This window comes from Salvia splendens, chromosome 19 (genome assembly GCF_004379255.2).
Source record: "Salvia splendens isolate huo1 chromosome 19, SspV2, whole genome shotgun sequence".
Classification (NCBI taxonomy): domain Eukaryota; kingdom Viridiplantae; phylum Streptophyta; class Magnoliopsida; order Lamiales; family Lamiaceae; genus Salvia; species Salvia splendens.
The window spans coordinates 5,484,375-5,500,726 of NC_056050.1; the positions used below are offsets into that span (position 1 = coordinate 5,484,375).

The 16,352-nt window shown below is 37.0% G+C and overlaps 1 protein-coding gene across 1 annotated transcript; it reads left to right on the forward strand.

Moving 5' to 3' along the window:
• Nucleotides 1-15,121: 15,121 nt before the first annotated feature.
• Nucleotides 15,122-15,727, forward strand: LOC121778912 (serpin-Z10-like). Its single transcript, XM_042176299.1, has one exon. The coding sequence runs from the start codon at nucleotides 15,122-15,124 to the stop codon at nucleotides 15,725-15,727; it is 606 nt and encodes a 201-aa protein (XP_042032233.1).
• Nucleotides 15,728-16,352: the final 625 nt, after the last annotated feature.

The following is a 16,352-nucleotide window of genomic DNA, read 5'->3' on the forward strand; positions in this document are numbered from 1 at the left end:
ATTTATAAAATGTAAAATATTTAATTATGATAAATTTGAGATATATGCTTAAATTCAAACATAAAAATGATCAAATACTAATATTTGAGATTTATGCAAAATAAAACATAAACATCAACAAATTTTAAAGCATGTTTAGAAATTTAAATATATATTTTTAGTGAATTTGAAGTTTCTAATTCATTTATCTATTATTATATTAATAAAAGCTTAATATATAATTTATATATTTAATATATAAAATGGAAAGTTATTTTTTCAGAAATCTATATTATAAAATAATCAATGAAGTGTCGAATTAGAGTAAAAAATAGAACAATAGAAATTTTATCGGGTTTCCGGGCCAGCCCATCGGATTTTCGTGTCTGACCCTAACGGGTTGCGGGTTAATCGGGTGCGGACTAATCGGGCTGTAATTTTATCGGGCTGAAAATTTTCAGCCCTAACCCTATAAATTTGGCGGGCTATTAGGGCTAGCCCACCGGGTTGCGGGCTAAATTGACATGCCTACTTAAAATGCTTCTCTTGTTTGATTTCTGCATAATGGGATGGTGCAAAAAAGAAAACTCTCTTCCAATTTCAGTGTGTAACATGGAAATTGGAGAAAGCATTGGATAATTTGCCTTCTGATGATTTAAATTTTATAGTGACAATTAAATAGATTTTTTGCACTCCTATTCTTAAAATTGAAGTTTAGTGAATCATAAATTTGATTTCTAAAAAATAGCGTTTTACACATGGCTAGTATTTGAAAAATGAAAATATCATTTTAGGTATTTCCATTTTTTACCTCTATTCCGCTCTATTTATACTTAAATACAAGAGGTAAAACACATCTATTTGGAAGAGTATAACTTGGTTTGTGAGAGTAAGAGAAAGAGAGGCTAATATGTCATGATGGAGAAAATAGAAAGTCAATTATGCCCTTTAGATTCAGGGACAAAAAAGAAAAAACATGGCGTTTTGCCATTTTTCAAAGACCTTTGATAATAAACTTCATAAATTCAAGATATTAATATACACAAACTAGGGCTGACAATTTTTGATCCGACATGATAATTCGACAATTACCTGAACACACACGTTCAGGATTCGGGTCCTTATAAGATCAACCCAATAAGAACCCAAAGATAACGGGTTGGGTTGGGTTGGGTTGGGTTGGGTTGGGTCGGGTTTGGGTTATCTGTTAAGAATTATTTTAATTATTTTAATTAATTAAAAAATTATTAAACTTTAATTTTGTTATTTTTATTAATTAAAAAATATTATATTTAATTCTATCAATTAAAAAAATAGTACTAGTAATTAATTTTTTATAAATTAAAAAAATATGATACATTATTTTTATAAAAAAATTTATTTTAATTATTTAATTTTGTTTAGATTTAATATTACTGTACTTCAATATTATACTTTAATTTTATTATTTTGATTTAAGAAAATAATTAATTTATTTTTGTAATATCTCATTCTATCGTGTAATATCATGTTTTAGCCGTTATTGTGTCGTGTCAAGATATATTGTATAGTAACTTACTATCATTAATAGAGAGTTGACTTTTTTTTAGATACACGATCATCCGCACGAATCCGAAACGAGCCCGTTGGATTAGGACTCGATAAGAACACGATGATTTCGGGCAACCCTACGCAAAACTTATTTTCTAGGAACTAAATTTATAATTAACTCATTTAAGTAAATACACGTATAATTGTACTGTAGAGAAATATAACTTATAAAGTAATTACTTAAATTATCGAAAGTTAAAAGCAATTCCCGCACGTTGGATATTATTTCGGGCTAATAAGTGCTCAATGTGTAATTTAATTGATTAATTACATTTCATATTATATAAAATATAAATTACTTGCCTATATGGTTAGACCATGAAAATATTACTCCCTTCGTCCCACAAGAATATGCACTCTTTCCCTTTTAATCCGTCCGACAAGAATATGCATTTTCTAATTTGGAAACTCTTCTCTCTAATGAAGTGGGACCCATTCTTCATTATTAATATTTTATTTACTTTTTCTCTCTATTATTCTATTACTTTGCCAATTTTGTATTAAAACTCATGCCGAACTCAAAGTGCGTATTCCTTTGGGACGGAGGAAGTATTAAGAATAATACTCTAAGGCCAGGTTTGGTTGCTGGGAAAGTAAAGTCGGCATGTAAAATGATTTCTAGGTTAATGAATCCATAAAATAAAATTCCTAACAGTTTTACTTTCTTGTGTTTGGAAAAATATCATATTTGATTTAATAATAATAAAATAATAATAATTCATATAATATATTATTAAGATTTTCTTAATAAATTATTAATTAAAAACAAAATAATATATTATTTTATTATTTATTATAATGATAATTTAAATAATTGGATTAAGATTTTCTTAATTTATTGGTTCATATTATTATAATAATAAATAAATGTATTTAATATTATAATTATTTATTGATATTATAATTGTATAAAATTTATAATTACAAAATTTAGTTAAGGTTGTGTTGATTAATTATTAATTTTAAAAATAGTAATAATATTTTAATATTAATAATAATATTATTTATTATATGATACATGATTTAAATAGTTATATTATAATTATTTAATAAGATAATAATTACAATAAAAATTATAAATATTATATTAATATAATTGTTATAATTATAATTATTTATTATAATGAAATTAAGTAGAGTATGATTCTTAATTTTAAATTCATTTTAAAAAATATGTATTCAATAATAATAATAATATAATAATAATAATAGTTTTATAAAATTATACACCACTATATTAAATTTCTAAATATATAACTATCCTAAAAATGAGAATCAGACTACCTAATAAAAGCTATGATTTAAAATCCTTGAAAGTGGTACTATTTTCCATGTTTTCAGGATTTTGATCGCTTTCCTGGTTTGGTTAAAGCTCAGAACAAACACAGGAATTTAAAAATTAAGCAATTAGATTACTTTTGCAAATATAATCCTAGCAGCTAAACATGGTCTAACCAGAATTGTATTAATGTAATTCGTGCAGTTAATTCCTGATTGTGAGGTGTTTGGTAACTAATTAATTACTACATTAATGAGCCCATTATGGGCTTCGGAAAATAAACTAGCTTGTTCCATTTGTTGGGACCATTTTAGTGTTCATGCTACATCAGAATTGTATCACAACTGTAGCAACCATTGGTACGGTAAATTCGTGTAGTTAATTCCTAATTGTCAAGTGAGGACCGGCAAACTCAGGATCCCCAGTATTACCCAAGCCAAGCTTGTCCTGATCAGAATTAATATCAATCTCATCCTCAGCGGGATTTTGGATCACCCTTAAATGTGAATCAAATTGCAAATTCTATAGAGGAGAAGATTGAGGGGTTGATTGCTTCACAACAGAATATGATGAGCTATGTTAGGTCAAATGATGAACTGGTGATGGGGATGCAGATGTCTCACGATGAGCATAAGTCCAGCATAGCCGAAATGATCAAGCAAGCGTCCCTATCAGCTGACACCATGAAGAAAATACAAGAGGACAAGGCAAAATCTTGTGCGAATGAGGATAGATTGGATGAGGAGAGTGAGAATGGACCTGAGGCCGAAGAATCATCGAGCCCCGAACAAGAGTTGGAAATGCCACCGGAAGAGCAGGAAGAGGTGAGAACTGTTGAGGTGGAACCAGCAGAGGAAGAGTTCCAAGCTGAAGTATAGTCGATCGCCACGAATCTTAATGATGAAATATTCCGTAAAGGTCCAGAGGGGATAAATGATGAACCTCAAGAGAAAGAAGAAGAGGTCATTGACAGTTGTGCGGGACTCGATGCTACATTATTTTATCTCCAAGCAAGCAAAGTGCGAGTACTGGATGAGAAAGTGGAGGTACTTACGTCTGAAGTGGAAAGAGAGAATGCACCAGCAGAGAGACCACCTCCAGTGATTGACAATCCTGAAGGGTGCTGCGGAAGAGAAGGACCGAAGCTGGATGATGAGAGGCCAAAGAGACGAGCTGCGAGATTAATCTACTGGGTACAACTAGAACCATGGCTTGAACGGCTTAAGGTCAAAGACCCTCCTGACCCTGGATTACGCCCCAAAGAAAAGAAGAAAGTTTAGGGGACTTACAAGAATCATAAGAAAAAGCGGGCGACGATGATACACTCGGATTTTGCACGGTTTTAAGGCCATTATTTGGTCCATTTTGAATGTCAAAGTTGCATTACATGTCCATTATTTGCATATTTTATACATATTGGTATTTTGACATGTTTTGTGAGAAATGTGCATATTTGAGCTTAAAAAGGGAGTCAAAATGCGAAGTAAAAAATCTGGAGTTTCAGGTAGCGTCCAGCGACCGCCGCAACATTGCCGGCGACCGCTGGCGCTCAGCGGCCGCCACTTCTGTAGCGGTCCGTTTCAGGAAATTTGTGTATGGAATGAAGACACGACCATCGACCGCCACCCAAGAGTCAGGAGCCTCGGATCAATACATAGCGACCGCCGGCCAAGGTGCGACGATCCTCCACAAAAGAGAGGCGAGCAGATTTGCCCTAATTTCTCTCCAAGATTTACCATATTTTGCAACCATTTTCCTTATTTGAGAAGGGGCGATTTCTCTCCTATATATAGCCCCTCAAGCTTCATCAAAAAGATCCTCTTTTTGTAACATATTTTCTAGAGATTAAAAGTTAGAGTGCTTCATGGTGCAAGGAGTTGAAGAAGGATTCAAGAACATCAAATCTACAAGGATTCTACCTTTGGGTTTTATTTGCTTTAGTTTTATGTTCCCAATTGTTTCCCTTCAATCTATGTGAAACTCTTCGCTTCGGAATACGTGTGTGCTTTTGTGCTAGGTCAAGCTTCCCAAATCCAGAGAATCCCCTAGATCACAAGGTCTAGGAACTCAAAGGATCCTGAAAGTCTCAGTCGTCGGACACACAAATCCCGCGTTCAAAAACCCTCAACCCGCTATACTATGAATTAGTACAGGGAAGCAGGGATCGATCCCACGAAGATGGACGCGTAGGACGGTATTCAAAAGACTTTGGAAAGGTGATTGGCTTCTGCCACGCAAATTTGGGTTGGGGAAAGCTGTTACTAGACTTAGGAATAAAATCTAACACTAGACCTAGGAAACCGAGAACAACATGCAAACATCGAACACACTTGTAACTTCAATTCCTCAAACAAACTTCCTTGACCTAGTACACGACTACCTAATTTAACTAAACGGAAAGTACGCAAGCAGTGGGGACCATCTTCCAAAAACAACAAAGTACGGATGAAAAGCTGCAAATAACAAACTATGAATTTAACTAACAACAACCTGCATCTCGTTACCTGATTTAAACGCGAACATGGAGAAAACAGAGTAAATAACTAGATTCAAATAGAATATAATAATTCAGACGTCGGAAACTGGCGATTAACCGGAAACAGAACAGATCTACGTACACTAGACGAAGGGAAACGAAAACACAGAAACAAGTCATCAAACTCATGCACAATTAACCAACTCTGCTTCAGATCCACACGCCGGACGCTTAATCTACTCCGGATCCAAGCAATCCGAACCCAACTATGACAAAAAACAACTCCATAAACTCCGATTCAACAAATCTGCTCCGATCAACGACAATCCAACCACGATTCTACTCCAATTCAACAGATCAAGTAAAGCATCCATTCAAGTTAATAACTATAAACTCAGAATCAAACAACATCCATACTCAAAATCAACATCATCATAGCGGAAAATAGAAATTGCATAGATAAGATCAACAATAATTCGACAGTCAATAAAGCCGAACTTCGAACAACGAAGCTCGGTGAAATTCGCAGCAACAAACGAAATGAAAGCATTAAATTATTTCTTCGCCCTACGTGAGGACGATGTTACGCAACAACCAACTGAAAGTAAACCCAGAACCCCTCGCCAATTTCCAGAAACCCCAAATGTGTAGAAGTGTGTGTGAGTGAGCTAAGAGCCAAAAAGCTAAAGGTCAAAAAGTCCCATTTTCGAATTGCATGCTCTCTCCCTTATATAGATGCGGATGTGATCTTCTAGAAGCCTTCGCATGAAATCTCTGTTCTGCCCTTCAGCTTTAGCGATCTCCTCCGTCTGGCTATTTCCCTTCATAACGCTCACTTTATCTTCAAATTTCCTTCGCCAAGCATTTGTCTTCCTTTCTTCCTAGGCCTGGCGATATCTTCTACACACCTGGCTTAAAAAATACGTTAGATCCCGTAAATGCATGAATTTAACCCCTTAACCAATGCACGAAATTAGCCTTATCACTATGTCTTTAGATTATTCTATCATGTGTAACTAAATTCATAGGATTCTAGGGATGTGTTAGTAACGACTTTGATTATACAATTCCGTTCCTATTTAATATCCGTTTTGTTCTTACTTTGTTTCTTCCTTAAGTTGGTAGATAATGTTCCACGTTTGAGTGACACATTCTGTGATGAATTAATATAACTTGCTACATAATCGTGAGAGGAGGTTGGCGAGTTAGATCCACTTAATAGACACTACAATTAGCTTCCTTTAAAACGACACTGTTAATTGAGAGTGAAGACTTTTCAAGGGTCTTAGGAGATTCTAGGAGTTACGTATTTAGGATTGACAACCCTAATGTTTGTAACCAACATTTGCATCGCATGAGCATAAACTGGGTGACCCGTTCTATCAAAGTAAGAACTATGCTAGGGTATTGTAGTTGGAACTTGTATAACCATAACTATGAACGCACATCCCTAGAATTCTCTTATCTCTATACTTTTATCTCTGTGATTTATTTGCAATCAGTTCTTTATTGCTTTCAAAAGTTCTTTTGTTTTAAAAAATTCTCAAAATCTTTCGGTTCTCCAAATAGTAATTGAGTTTTAGTAGAGGATAGCCAGTTTGTGTATGTTTTCCCCGTGATCGATATCCGGTACTAACCTTTAGCTATACTATTCCTACTATGTATACTTGTAGGTATTTATAGTGCTAATAAAAAGTGCATCAAGTTTTTGGCGTCGTTGCCGCGATTTAAACTGATATTGTAGAAAGGTTAATAATACTAATTTAGAGTGTAATATTATTTAATTTAATTTTAATTTTTTTTTATTTTCCGAGGTACTTGAGGAAAGCAAGGAGCACAACAATGACTTTGTCCTGTTTTAGTAGAATTCTGATGTGGGCAAGGACATGAGAATATGAGAGCCTTGAAGACTTGATGAGTGGGCTCTTAGAAAGAAGCAAGAGACATACAGAGGAGGTGTCTGAAAGCAAACATAAATTGGACACTGCTATGGAAGCTTTGACAACATCAATGGAACAGTGGGAGAAGAAGGAACACGATATAATACTCGAACTAAGTTCTCATATACTCGAAAAATTGGTGAATTCTTTCAAACCTTTTCTTTCTTTAATTTTAATTCCTTGTATTGGTGACGAAACTAATTGTGATGAAGATCTACAATTAAGTCATTCATGGGGGGAAAGTAGAAGCAAAGCTCAAAAACCCAAATTGAGAAATCAGTACAATTTGTGTGGGTTCAATCTTATGTGTCCTTTGTTAAATTCTGTGTTTGCACAATCTTCTGCTGCAACACTTGATAAGCTCCGCAGAGCGTGGGTGAGATATAAAGTTCTAAGTTGATTGTTTCCTTGTTTTCTAGTTTAGTTTTATTTTTATTTTTATTTTTTTTCCTTCGTAGAGCTAGTAGTTATGCTTTTTTTAATGTTCTTTTTAAAATTTTTGTTTAATAAATAATCGTTAATTTTTTTGTTGTTTTTCATTTTTCTTGAAAAAAAATCTTACTGGAGCTAGGTCAGCTGTTCGCTGAGTTATTTTTAGGGGCCCGCCGAGAGAAGAAAAGTGAGGATAGACCATCCACAACGGTCCGTTGAACTGCAGTCAGCGATCGCTGAAGCGTGTCAGACGCGAGATTTTCACATAAGGTATGTTTCCTCCTTCCTTCTTTCATTCTTTTTCTTTCTAACCCTGGCATCCACTTTCTCTCTCTCTTTAAATTCTATTTCTCCACATTATTCACACACCCACACTTTAAATTCACATCACACTATTAAATTCTTTGGATTCAACCATGTTCTTGTGCTCAACTGTCGATCAACACATGGTACGTTCTTCATGTAATTTCTGATCTTTGATCTTGAATTCTTTCATTGGATAACTTTGATGTTGGTATATATTTTGGTAGTTTAGTTTGGAGTTTGATGGAGGATGATATACTTTTGATAATTTGTTGGTGAATTTGTGAGTTGGATTTATTGGAATTAATTATTGTTGGGTGTGCTTGAATTAGCTTCTTGTTGTGGATGAAATTTGAATACCCCTTTGACTTGATTATTGATGCGCATAGTTCATGTTCATAGCAGTGTGAGGCTATTTTATCTTGCATGACTTGTGTATATTTTTAAGCTTATATTATTTTGCATGGTCATGATCTATTGTTGAAAATTCTTGCAAATTATTGGGGGATAAAGATCATGATGGGGGATGATTTTTGAATCAAGGTTTATTAATTGGTCTTGCATACGATTATTTTTACACCTTGATGTGGTTCGAGTTTGGGGGATTGCCATATATTATGTGTTGTATCCTACTACAATTTTCTTCATTGCGAAATTGTAGGTACAAAGGCATCCCAACGGAATTCCCACGATGGGGGATAAGTCATGAACTTCAAAGAACGTCAAGCTAAAGAAGAAAAATAAGCGTTTGTTGGGAGGCAACCCAACCATTTATTTCCAGTTTTTTTAAAGTAATTTTTAGTTTAATTTTTGTTTTTGTGTTGATTGGATTTTTCGCAGGTTCTTGACTCTCCCCAGCGACCGCTGTAGCTCGCACAGCGGCCCACTGGGCATTCACTCGAAACGATCTGACTCGCCGTAGCGACCGCTGGAGGGCCGCCAGCGACCGCCGCCAAATTGCAGTTTCCAGCGCGACTTTTTGAATTTCTTGAATTTTCGCCCTGTCCAACCTCTACGTGAAATTTTTCAAGGTATGTTTTCTTTTTAGTAGTTTACTCACGTCTATACTGACTCTACAAACTTATTTTACAATTTGTTGTAAATAAGTTTGGGGGGATGCAGTAGTGGACCGTGAGTTTAGGTTTTTGTCTTGTGTTTTTAGTTTAAGTTTTTGTTTTAAAAACCCGAAGGTGAATCCATGTCATGAACTTAACATGAAGAACTTAGAAACACGCATGCTTAGGGACACATTAGACCGAGTTGCCAATGATATGAAGTTCTTTTCATCTTTGATTAGGTATGGGTTGACGTTTTAATATGAAGTTTGGTGAAAATGTGCATAATTAGTGAATTGATTTTTCGCCTTGAATCATGCTTATACATTGTCAGATTTGAGCCTAATTTCTTTCTTGTGTGATTTATCTGCATTCATGTATATGTTTCTAGAACTTCCTCCTAGTCTGCCTAAGTCTACATAGTGTTTAAGTTGATTAAGGAGGATGTTAGGCCATTTTTTAGCTACTTTTATACCTAAAATTTTCAACCCTCTCAAATTGAAATTTTTTCCCCTTTGGAGCCAACTTTTGAGCCTTTAAGCCTATTCTTTGGAAGCCAAAATAAATAGGGACAATTCCTTGGGTTAGTATAGTTTTATTATCTTTTGTAAAGGAATTGGAGAGACAAGGAGGAAAGATTTTTAAAAAAGTAGCGTGCTTAAACATAGAAAAGTGCAAGTTGTGAAATAGTGAAAATTCAAAATGTGTGTTTGATCGAGAAAGGATGCTTATGAAAAAGAAAAAGAAAAAGAAAAGGAAAAAGAAAAGGAGGGTTGTGAAGAAAAATGAAAGGATTGGAAAGTGAGTTGAAGGGAAAAAAGTGTTAAAAGTGTCTTGGGTTATTAGAAAAGTTGAGTTATTTTTACTCTACTTGGGATATTTTTATTTTTAAGTCACTCTTTAGCCAAATATTCCTCACCTACCAAAGAGCCTACATTACAACCAAAAATAAAGAACTTTCGGACTTTTGATGCTTAATCACATCTAGTAGAGGAGTGATTAGACTTTGGGCAAGCCTATGGTAAACTTTGCATGATGCATTATTTGAGTGTTATACACTTTGCCATATACACTTTGAGAGTGAGAGATAAATACACTTCCCATCTTTGGAAGTTTTCCACATGTGAGTGCATGAATTCAAGGTATTCCACGAGTTAGTAATGAAAGTGCACTAATAAGCCTTGCTTGATTTAATTGCGTTAATTCATACTTAATCTATTCTTCCATCTTTTGAGGCAATTACGACGTCTAGTCCTTGTGCATTCCGTGCGTCTATTCTTGTGTCTTTATTGTTTTATTCGAGGACAAACAAAAATGTAAGTTTGGGGAGTTGATACGCTCGGATTTTGTATGGTTTTAAGGCCATTATTTGGTCCGTTTTGAATGTCAAAGTTGCATTACATGTCCATTATTTGCATATTTTATACATTTTGGTACTTTGACATGTTTTGTGAGAAATGTGCATATTTGAGATTAAAAAGGGAGTCAAAATGTGAGGTAACGTCCAGCGACCGCCGCAACATTGTCGGCGACCGCCGGTGCTCAGCGGTTGCCACTTCTGTAGTGGTCCATTTGGGAAATCTGTGCATGGAATGAAGACACCCGACGATCGCTGGGTAAGGCGTGGCAACCACCACCCAAGAGTCAGAAGCCTCGGATCAATACATAGCGACCGCCGTCCAAGGTGCGGCGGTCCACCACAAAAGAGCGGCGAGCAGATTTGCCCTAATTTCTCTCCAACATTTACCATATTTTGCAACCCTTTTCCTTAGTGGACTAAACTCCTTCTTTCAATCTTAGTATGTAAGAGGTTCCGCTTCAGTTGAGGAACGAGCCAGTCGAGCCTCTTCGATGGCACTAGCCTACGGGTCAGAGATTCCCGGATGCTCAGGAATTCGATGGTTCCTATTCGACAAAGGTAGAATGCCTGTTGGCCACTCTGCTATGTTGATGTTAGCCGCCTTCGCACAATCTACGAAACTCTTTTCCGGTGAAACTCTTTCATTTCATAGAAGTGTTCCTCTCCGTAAAAGGGTTTTACTTTTTCCGTCAATAGCCAAGTCGTACTGATCGTGACGTGCTATCTTCCCATTCCTCTAGCTCTCATTTTGCGCCTAGGCGCTCCCGCGGTTCGCGAGAAGGAAAAAGGACCCTCCCGTAAGGGCGTTGAGAATTGTTTTTGCTAGTCTTTACTCAGTTTTTGTACTCCTCCGACCGGATCAGAGTAAACAACAATGTCGAATTAGGCCGTACGAAATTCTGATTGTTCAGAGAATTAGATCGGTCCCTTACGGGAATCAGTGTGGAGCCAACGTCACAGTGGGAAGGTTGGATTCGGTCTATCCGAACAGGCCTGTAAAAGAAAGTAAGCAGCGAAAAACAAATAGAATTTGCTATAAAAGCCGGCTACCGGGGGAAAAAATGCGAAATACAGTGCCTGAAGACTCCTTTTCTTTTCTTTTTCTTTTTTGCCACTTCAGAATTGCTTGCGTGAAACATATAGTTAGATCCAGCCGTGAAAGGTAACTGATGCATCGAATGCCTTTGTTTGAGACGCTTTGAGAAGGGGCTATTTCTCCCATATAAATAGCCGCTCAAGCTTCATCAAAAAGATCCTCTTTTTGCAACATATTTTCTAGAGATTAAAAGTTAGAGTGCTTCATTGTGCAAGGAGTTGAAGAAGGATTCAAGAACATCAAAGCTACAAGGATTCTACCTTTGGGTTTTATTTGCTTTAATTTTATGTTCCAATTGTTTTCCATTCAATATATGTCTTTAGATTATTCTATCATGTGTAACCAAATTCATAGGATTCTAGGGATGTGTTAGTAACGACTTTGATTATACAATGCATTTTTTATTTAATATCCTTTTTGTTCTTACTTTGTTTCTTCCTTAAGTAACTGTGAACGAACATCCCTGGAACTCTCTTATCTATATACTTTTATCTCCGTGATTTATTTGCAATCAGTTGTTTATTACTTTCAAAAGTTCTTTTGTTTTCAAAAATTCTCAAAACCTTTTTGTTCTCCAAATAGTAATTGAGTTTTAGTAGAGGATAGCCAGTTTGTGTCAGTTTTCCCCGTGATCGGTATCTGGTACTAACCTTTAGCTATACTATTCCTACTCTTTATACTTGCAGGTATTTATAGTGCTAATAAAAAGTGCATCAGACGATGATGGTGATGTATCCTTACTAGAATGGGTGGACAGTAAGAACAACTAGAAGAAAAGTTATTTCAAGATTTCCAATTAAAAATCATTCTCATAACGGTCTGCCGACTTCTGAACTGATCAAGTTGAAAGGGAATTCAAGACCACTTGATCCAGTTAATTGCAAAGGTGGCAACGGAGACCGAAGGATGGATGACTATGAGGAGGAAATGAAGCTGCCAACCCATAAGCAAAGAGGTTCAGAGATGATCAACTGGGCAGAAAGTACTACTTCTCAAGTCTCGGTGGGAATCAAAGCGAATCAAGCTCACACAAGCAAGGAGCGACTGGTGACTCAATCGATCCACCACCTCCTGGGAATTGCAAAGTTTCAGGGAAGTATCTTGGTCTATAACTAAAGCGGCACTATACGTGGCGGGATGAACCCAACACCGCACACTTAGCTTGATCAAGTGAATAAATGGTCCTTGGCCAATTCTCGGAGATTCACTTACTCAACTCAATATACATGTATGAGCAAGACACTTGATCAAGTGGATTCTCAGAATTGCCTGCAACTTAGAATAAAATATTTATTTGCTCTATTTTAAGAAAATTTCCAAACAAAATAATTTCAGAAAAATGGCAAAAAAATATTTTTCAAAAATTTTGGATGTATTTGAGAGGGATTTCAATTTCAGCACAATATTTTCAAAATCTTGGAAATCTTCGACAAGTACTCCACAAATTCTTTTATTTTGTTAGTTCTAACTTATTTTAAAGCATGGATTTAGCTAAATAAGTGAAAGAGAAAGTTACTGTGTACTTTTGTCTTTAACCAGGAGAAGTAAAAAAAAAGAGGAAAAAAAGGATTTTCATAAGCTCTCGAAATTTGAAATTTGGCGCAGGAAGGCGAACAGTCGCTGATGTCATGGCAACCGTTTCCCCTTCCCTCTCCACTTTTATCTAAACATACATATCCCACATTTTCATATTCTAGCTGAATCTGACCAGTGAATCTCAAAACCCTCAAATCCATAATCCCTTTCTCTCAACCTTCGGCAACCGATCGCTTCAGCCAAAAATTGACAAACCCTCCACATCCGGTCAGCCACAGAAACCTTTCACCGGACGTCGAGTTTGGATGATTCCCTCAACTCCCAGACCAGAGGGCATAAAACTTTCCCCCTCACGACCTACGGTACTTCAAAAGGTCGGTACATCTCAGCCACCGGAGACGTTCGCGGGCAGTTTGTACTCGAGGATCATCAAAGAGGCGATGGCCAAGCTCAACCATGTCGGAATCGAGGAGGGAGAGACAAACTCTATCGAGAGTTTAAGTGAAGCCGCAACCCTATCAGACACCCAGACTACCTGCCCTACGTCATCTTCCTAACTCAGACTAAGCACAGACGACGAAAGCAAAGCAGAGGAGGACCAGGGGAAGAAGGGAACCGGTCGGACATTTGAAGAGGTCGCATGTGAGGTGATTCGGGAGTGATACGCTTGGATTTTGCACTGTTTTAAGGTCTTTATTTGGTCCGTTTTTAATGTCAAAACCATAATTCATGTCCACATTTTGCATATTTTCTCTATTTTGGTATTTTGACGTGTCTCGTGAGATTTGTGCAAATTTGAGCCTAACAGACAGCAAAAAGTCGAAGTTGGAAATCTGGAGCGTTCAAGATGCCCAGCGGTCTGCTGCAACATGCACAGTGACCGCTGGGGCCCAACGACCGCCGAACCTGTAGCGGTCCGCTCCGGAGAAAGTTGTGTTGAAACGAAGAACACGACCAGCGACCGCTCGAAGAGTTTCCAAAGCTACTGGAATATTCATAGCGATCGCTGCAACACAGTGTGGCGACCGCTATCCAAGAGGCAGACGCTACGGATCAGTGTGCAGCGACCACTGACCAAGGTGCAGCGGCCCCCTGCGAAAACGCGGCGCACGAAATTGACCTACTTTCTCTTCAAGATTTACCTAACTTAGCCACTCTTTGCCTTATTTAATGGAGCTTGATTTTCCCTCTATAAATCGCCCCTTAAACCTCTTCATTAGCATGTTCTTTTTGCCTTGTAATTCCAGAGCATAAAATTGAGAGAGTTCTTCAATTCTATGTTTTTAGCTTATTCAATTATGTGTAACTAAATTTATAGGATTCTAGGGATGTGTTAGTAACGACTTAGGTTATACAATTCCATTTTGCTATTAAATATCCATTTTGTTTTACTTCGTTTCTTCCCTAAGTCATTCTATAATACTTCATGTTTGAGCGACACATTCGATGATGATTTAATATAACTTGCTACATAATCGTGAGAGGAGGTTGGCGAGTTAGGACCACTTAGTGGACACTACAATTAGTTTCCCTTAAAACGGCACTGTTAATTGAGAGTGAGGACTTTATAAGAGTCTTAGAAGCTTTTAGGAGTTATGGATCTAGGATTGAACACCCTAGTGTTAGTAATCTACTCTTGTACCGCATGGGCAAAACTTATGTGACTCGTTCTATCGAAGTATAAACTGTGCTAGGGTATTGTAGTTGAAATTTGTATAACCATAACTGTGAACGCACATCCCTGGAATTCTCTTATCTCTCATACTTTTACCTCTTTACTTATTTGCATTTAGTTGTTTATTGCTTTCAAACTTTTTTTAGTTTTCAAAATCTCTAAAATTCTCGGTTTTCCAAATAGTGAACAAAGCTTAGTAAAAGGTAGCCAGTTTGTGACTTTATTCCACGTGTTCGATATCCGGTACTGACCTTTAGCCATACTATATATACTCTGTATACTTGCAGGTTTATTTAGTGCTAATAAAAAGTAGATCAGGGAGATGCATGAAATCGAGTGGAAGAGGAATAGAAAATCAATAGAAACATGAGCCACTGCAAGCTCCCACAGGAGTGGTCAAATGCAATTTGTCCGCTCTTTCATGTTAAACGGAACCTCTGTCCGCACCCCCTTCATGACCAGCAGGCAAATGCAATTTGTCCGCTCTTTCGACGGCTTCCAAGTTCTGAAGCTGTCTTACCAGCAAGGCAGCGACACGCGTAGATTCTCCATGTACATCTATCTTCCAGATGCCCAAGACGGCCTGCCATCTCTCACCGAGAGAATCTGCTCCGGGCTCGGGTTCATAGACAGCCATCTCCCTTCCAATGCAGTGACTCTTGATGAATTCCGCATACCTAGGTTTAAGATAGGTTTCAAGTTTGAGGCTTCTAGCGTTATGGAGAAATTGGGAGTGGTGGATGTTTTCAAAAGGGGTGGTCTGTCTGAGATGGTGGTGGAGAATGGAGAGGCTCTGGGGGTTAACAGAATACTGCACAAGGCGTTTGTGGAGGTGAACGAGGAGGGCACAGAGGCCGCGGCTGTGACAGTAGGCAAAGCATTGAAGTGTGCGAGGCAGCAGAAGCCTAAGCTGATGTTCGTGGACCATCCTTTCCTCTTCACTATAAGAGAGGATACGAGTGGGCTGCTGCTCTTCGTCGGCCAGATGCTCGACCTGTCATCTTAAGATTAGGCTCACAAGTAATCAAGTCAATCTCATCATATTTACTGTTCTTTTCAACCATATGAGTGTTTTGTTCTATGGGTTGCACGCATTTGAAGATATTGAATAAATTATTTTTATTGATCGTACTCATCCATCATCCAACCTAGCATGGGGTAAATTCTTGAAGTGAACTTGTTTGGTACTCTATGGTAGGAAATGGGCCATTTTTTTTCTATTTCTGCTTTCGGGAGTTACGCATTTAATGCAATAAGTCGCAACCTCAGCCCCAAAAAGCTAGGAATTTGCATATCGGTCTTCCAAATTATGATATGCAGTGAATGTGTATGTACTACTACAAGATTATGAGTACAGATTGTTTGTTCGTGTGTTCTTTTATATTGGGATGGAAGTGTTCTTTTATATTGGGATGGAAGAATATTACAGATGGCTGTCACACCCAACTCTTCTTATTGTATACTCTTGTATAAAAGCAAGCAAGTAATCCACGCGTCAAATACTTACAGCATTCATATCAGATTAGTTTCAAAACTAATATTTATCACTTGCATATTTCAAAACATTCTTAATTTGCAGTGGGGATCTTCTCACCCCTTTACACGTTATACATTTATCTACATGCAAAGTG

What these genes read in the sequence shown, in the direction of transcription:
- LOC121778912 (XM_042176299.1), top strand. Translation starts at nt 15,122, where the DNA reads ATGCAATTTGTCCGCTCTTTCATGTTAAACGGAACCTCTGTCCGCACC.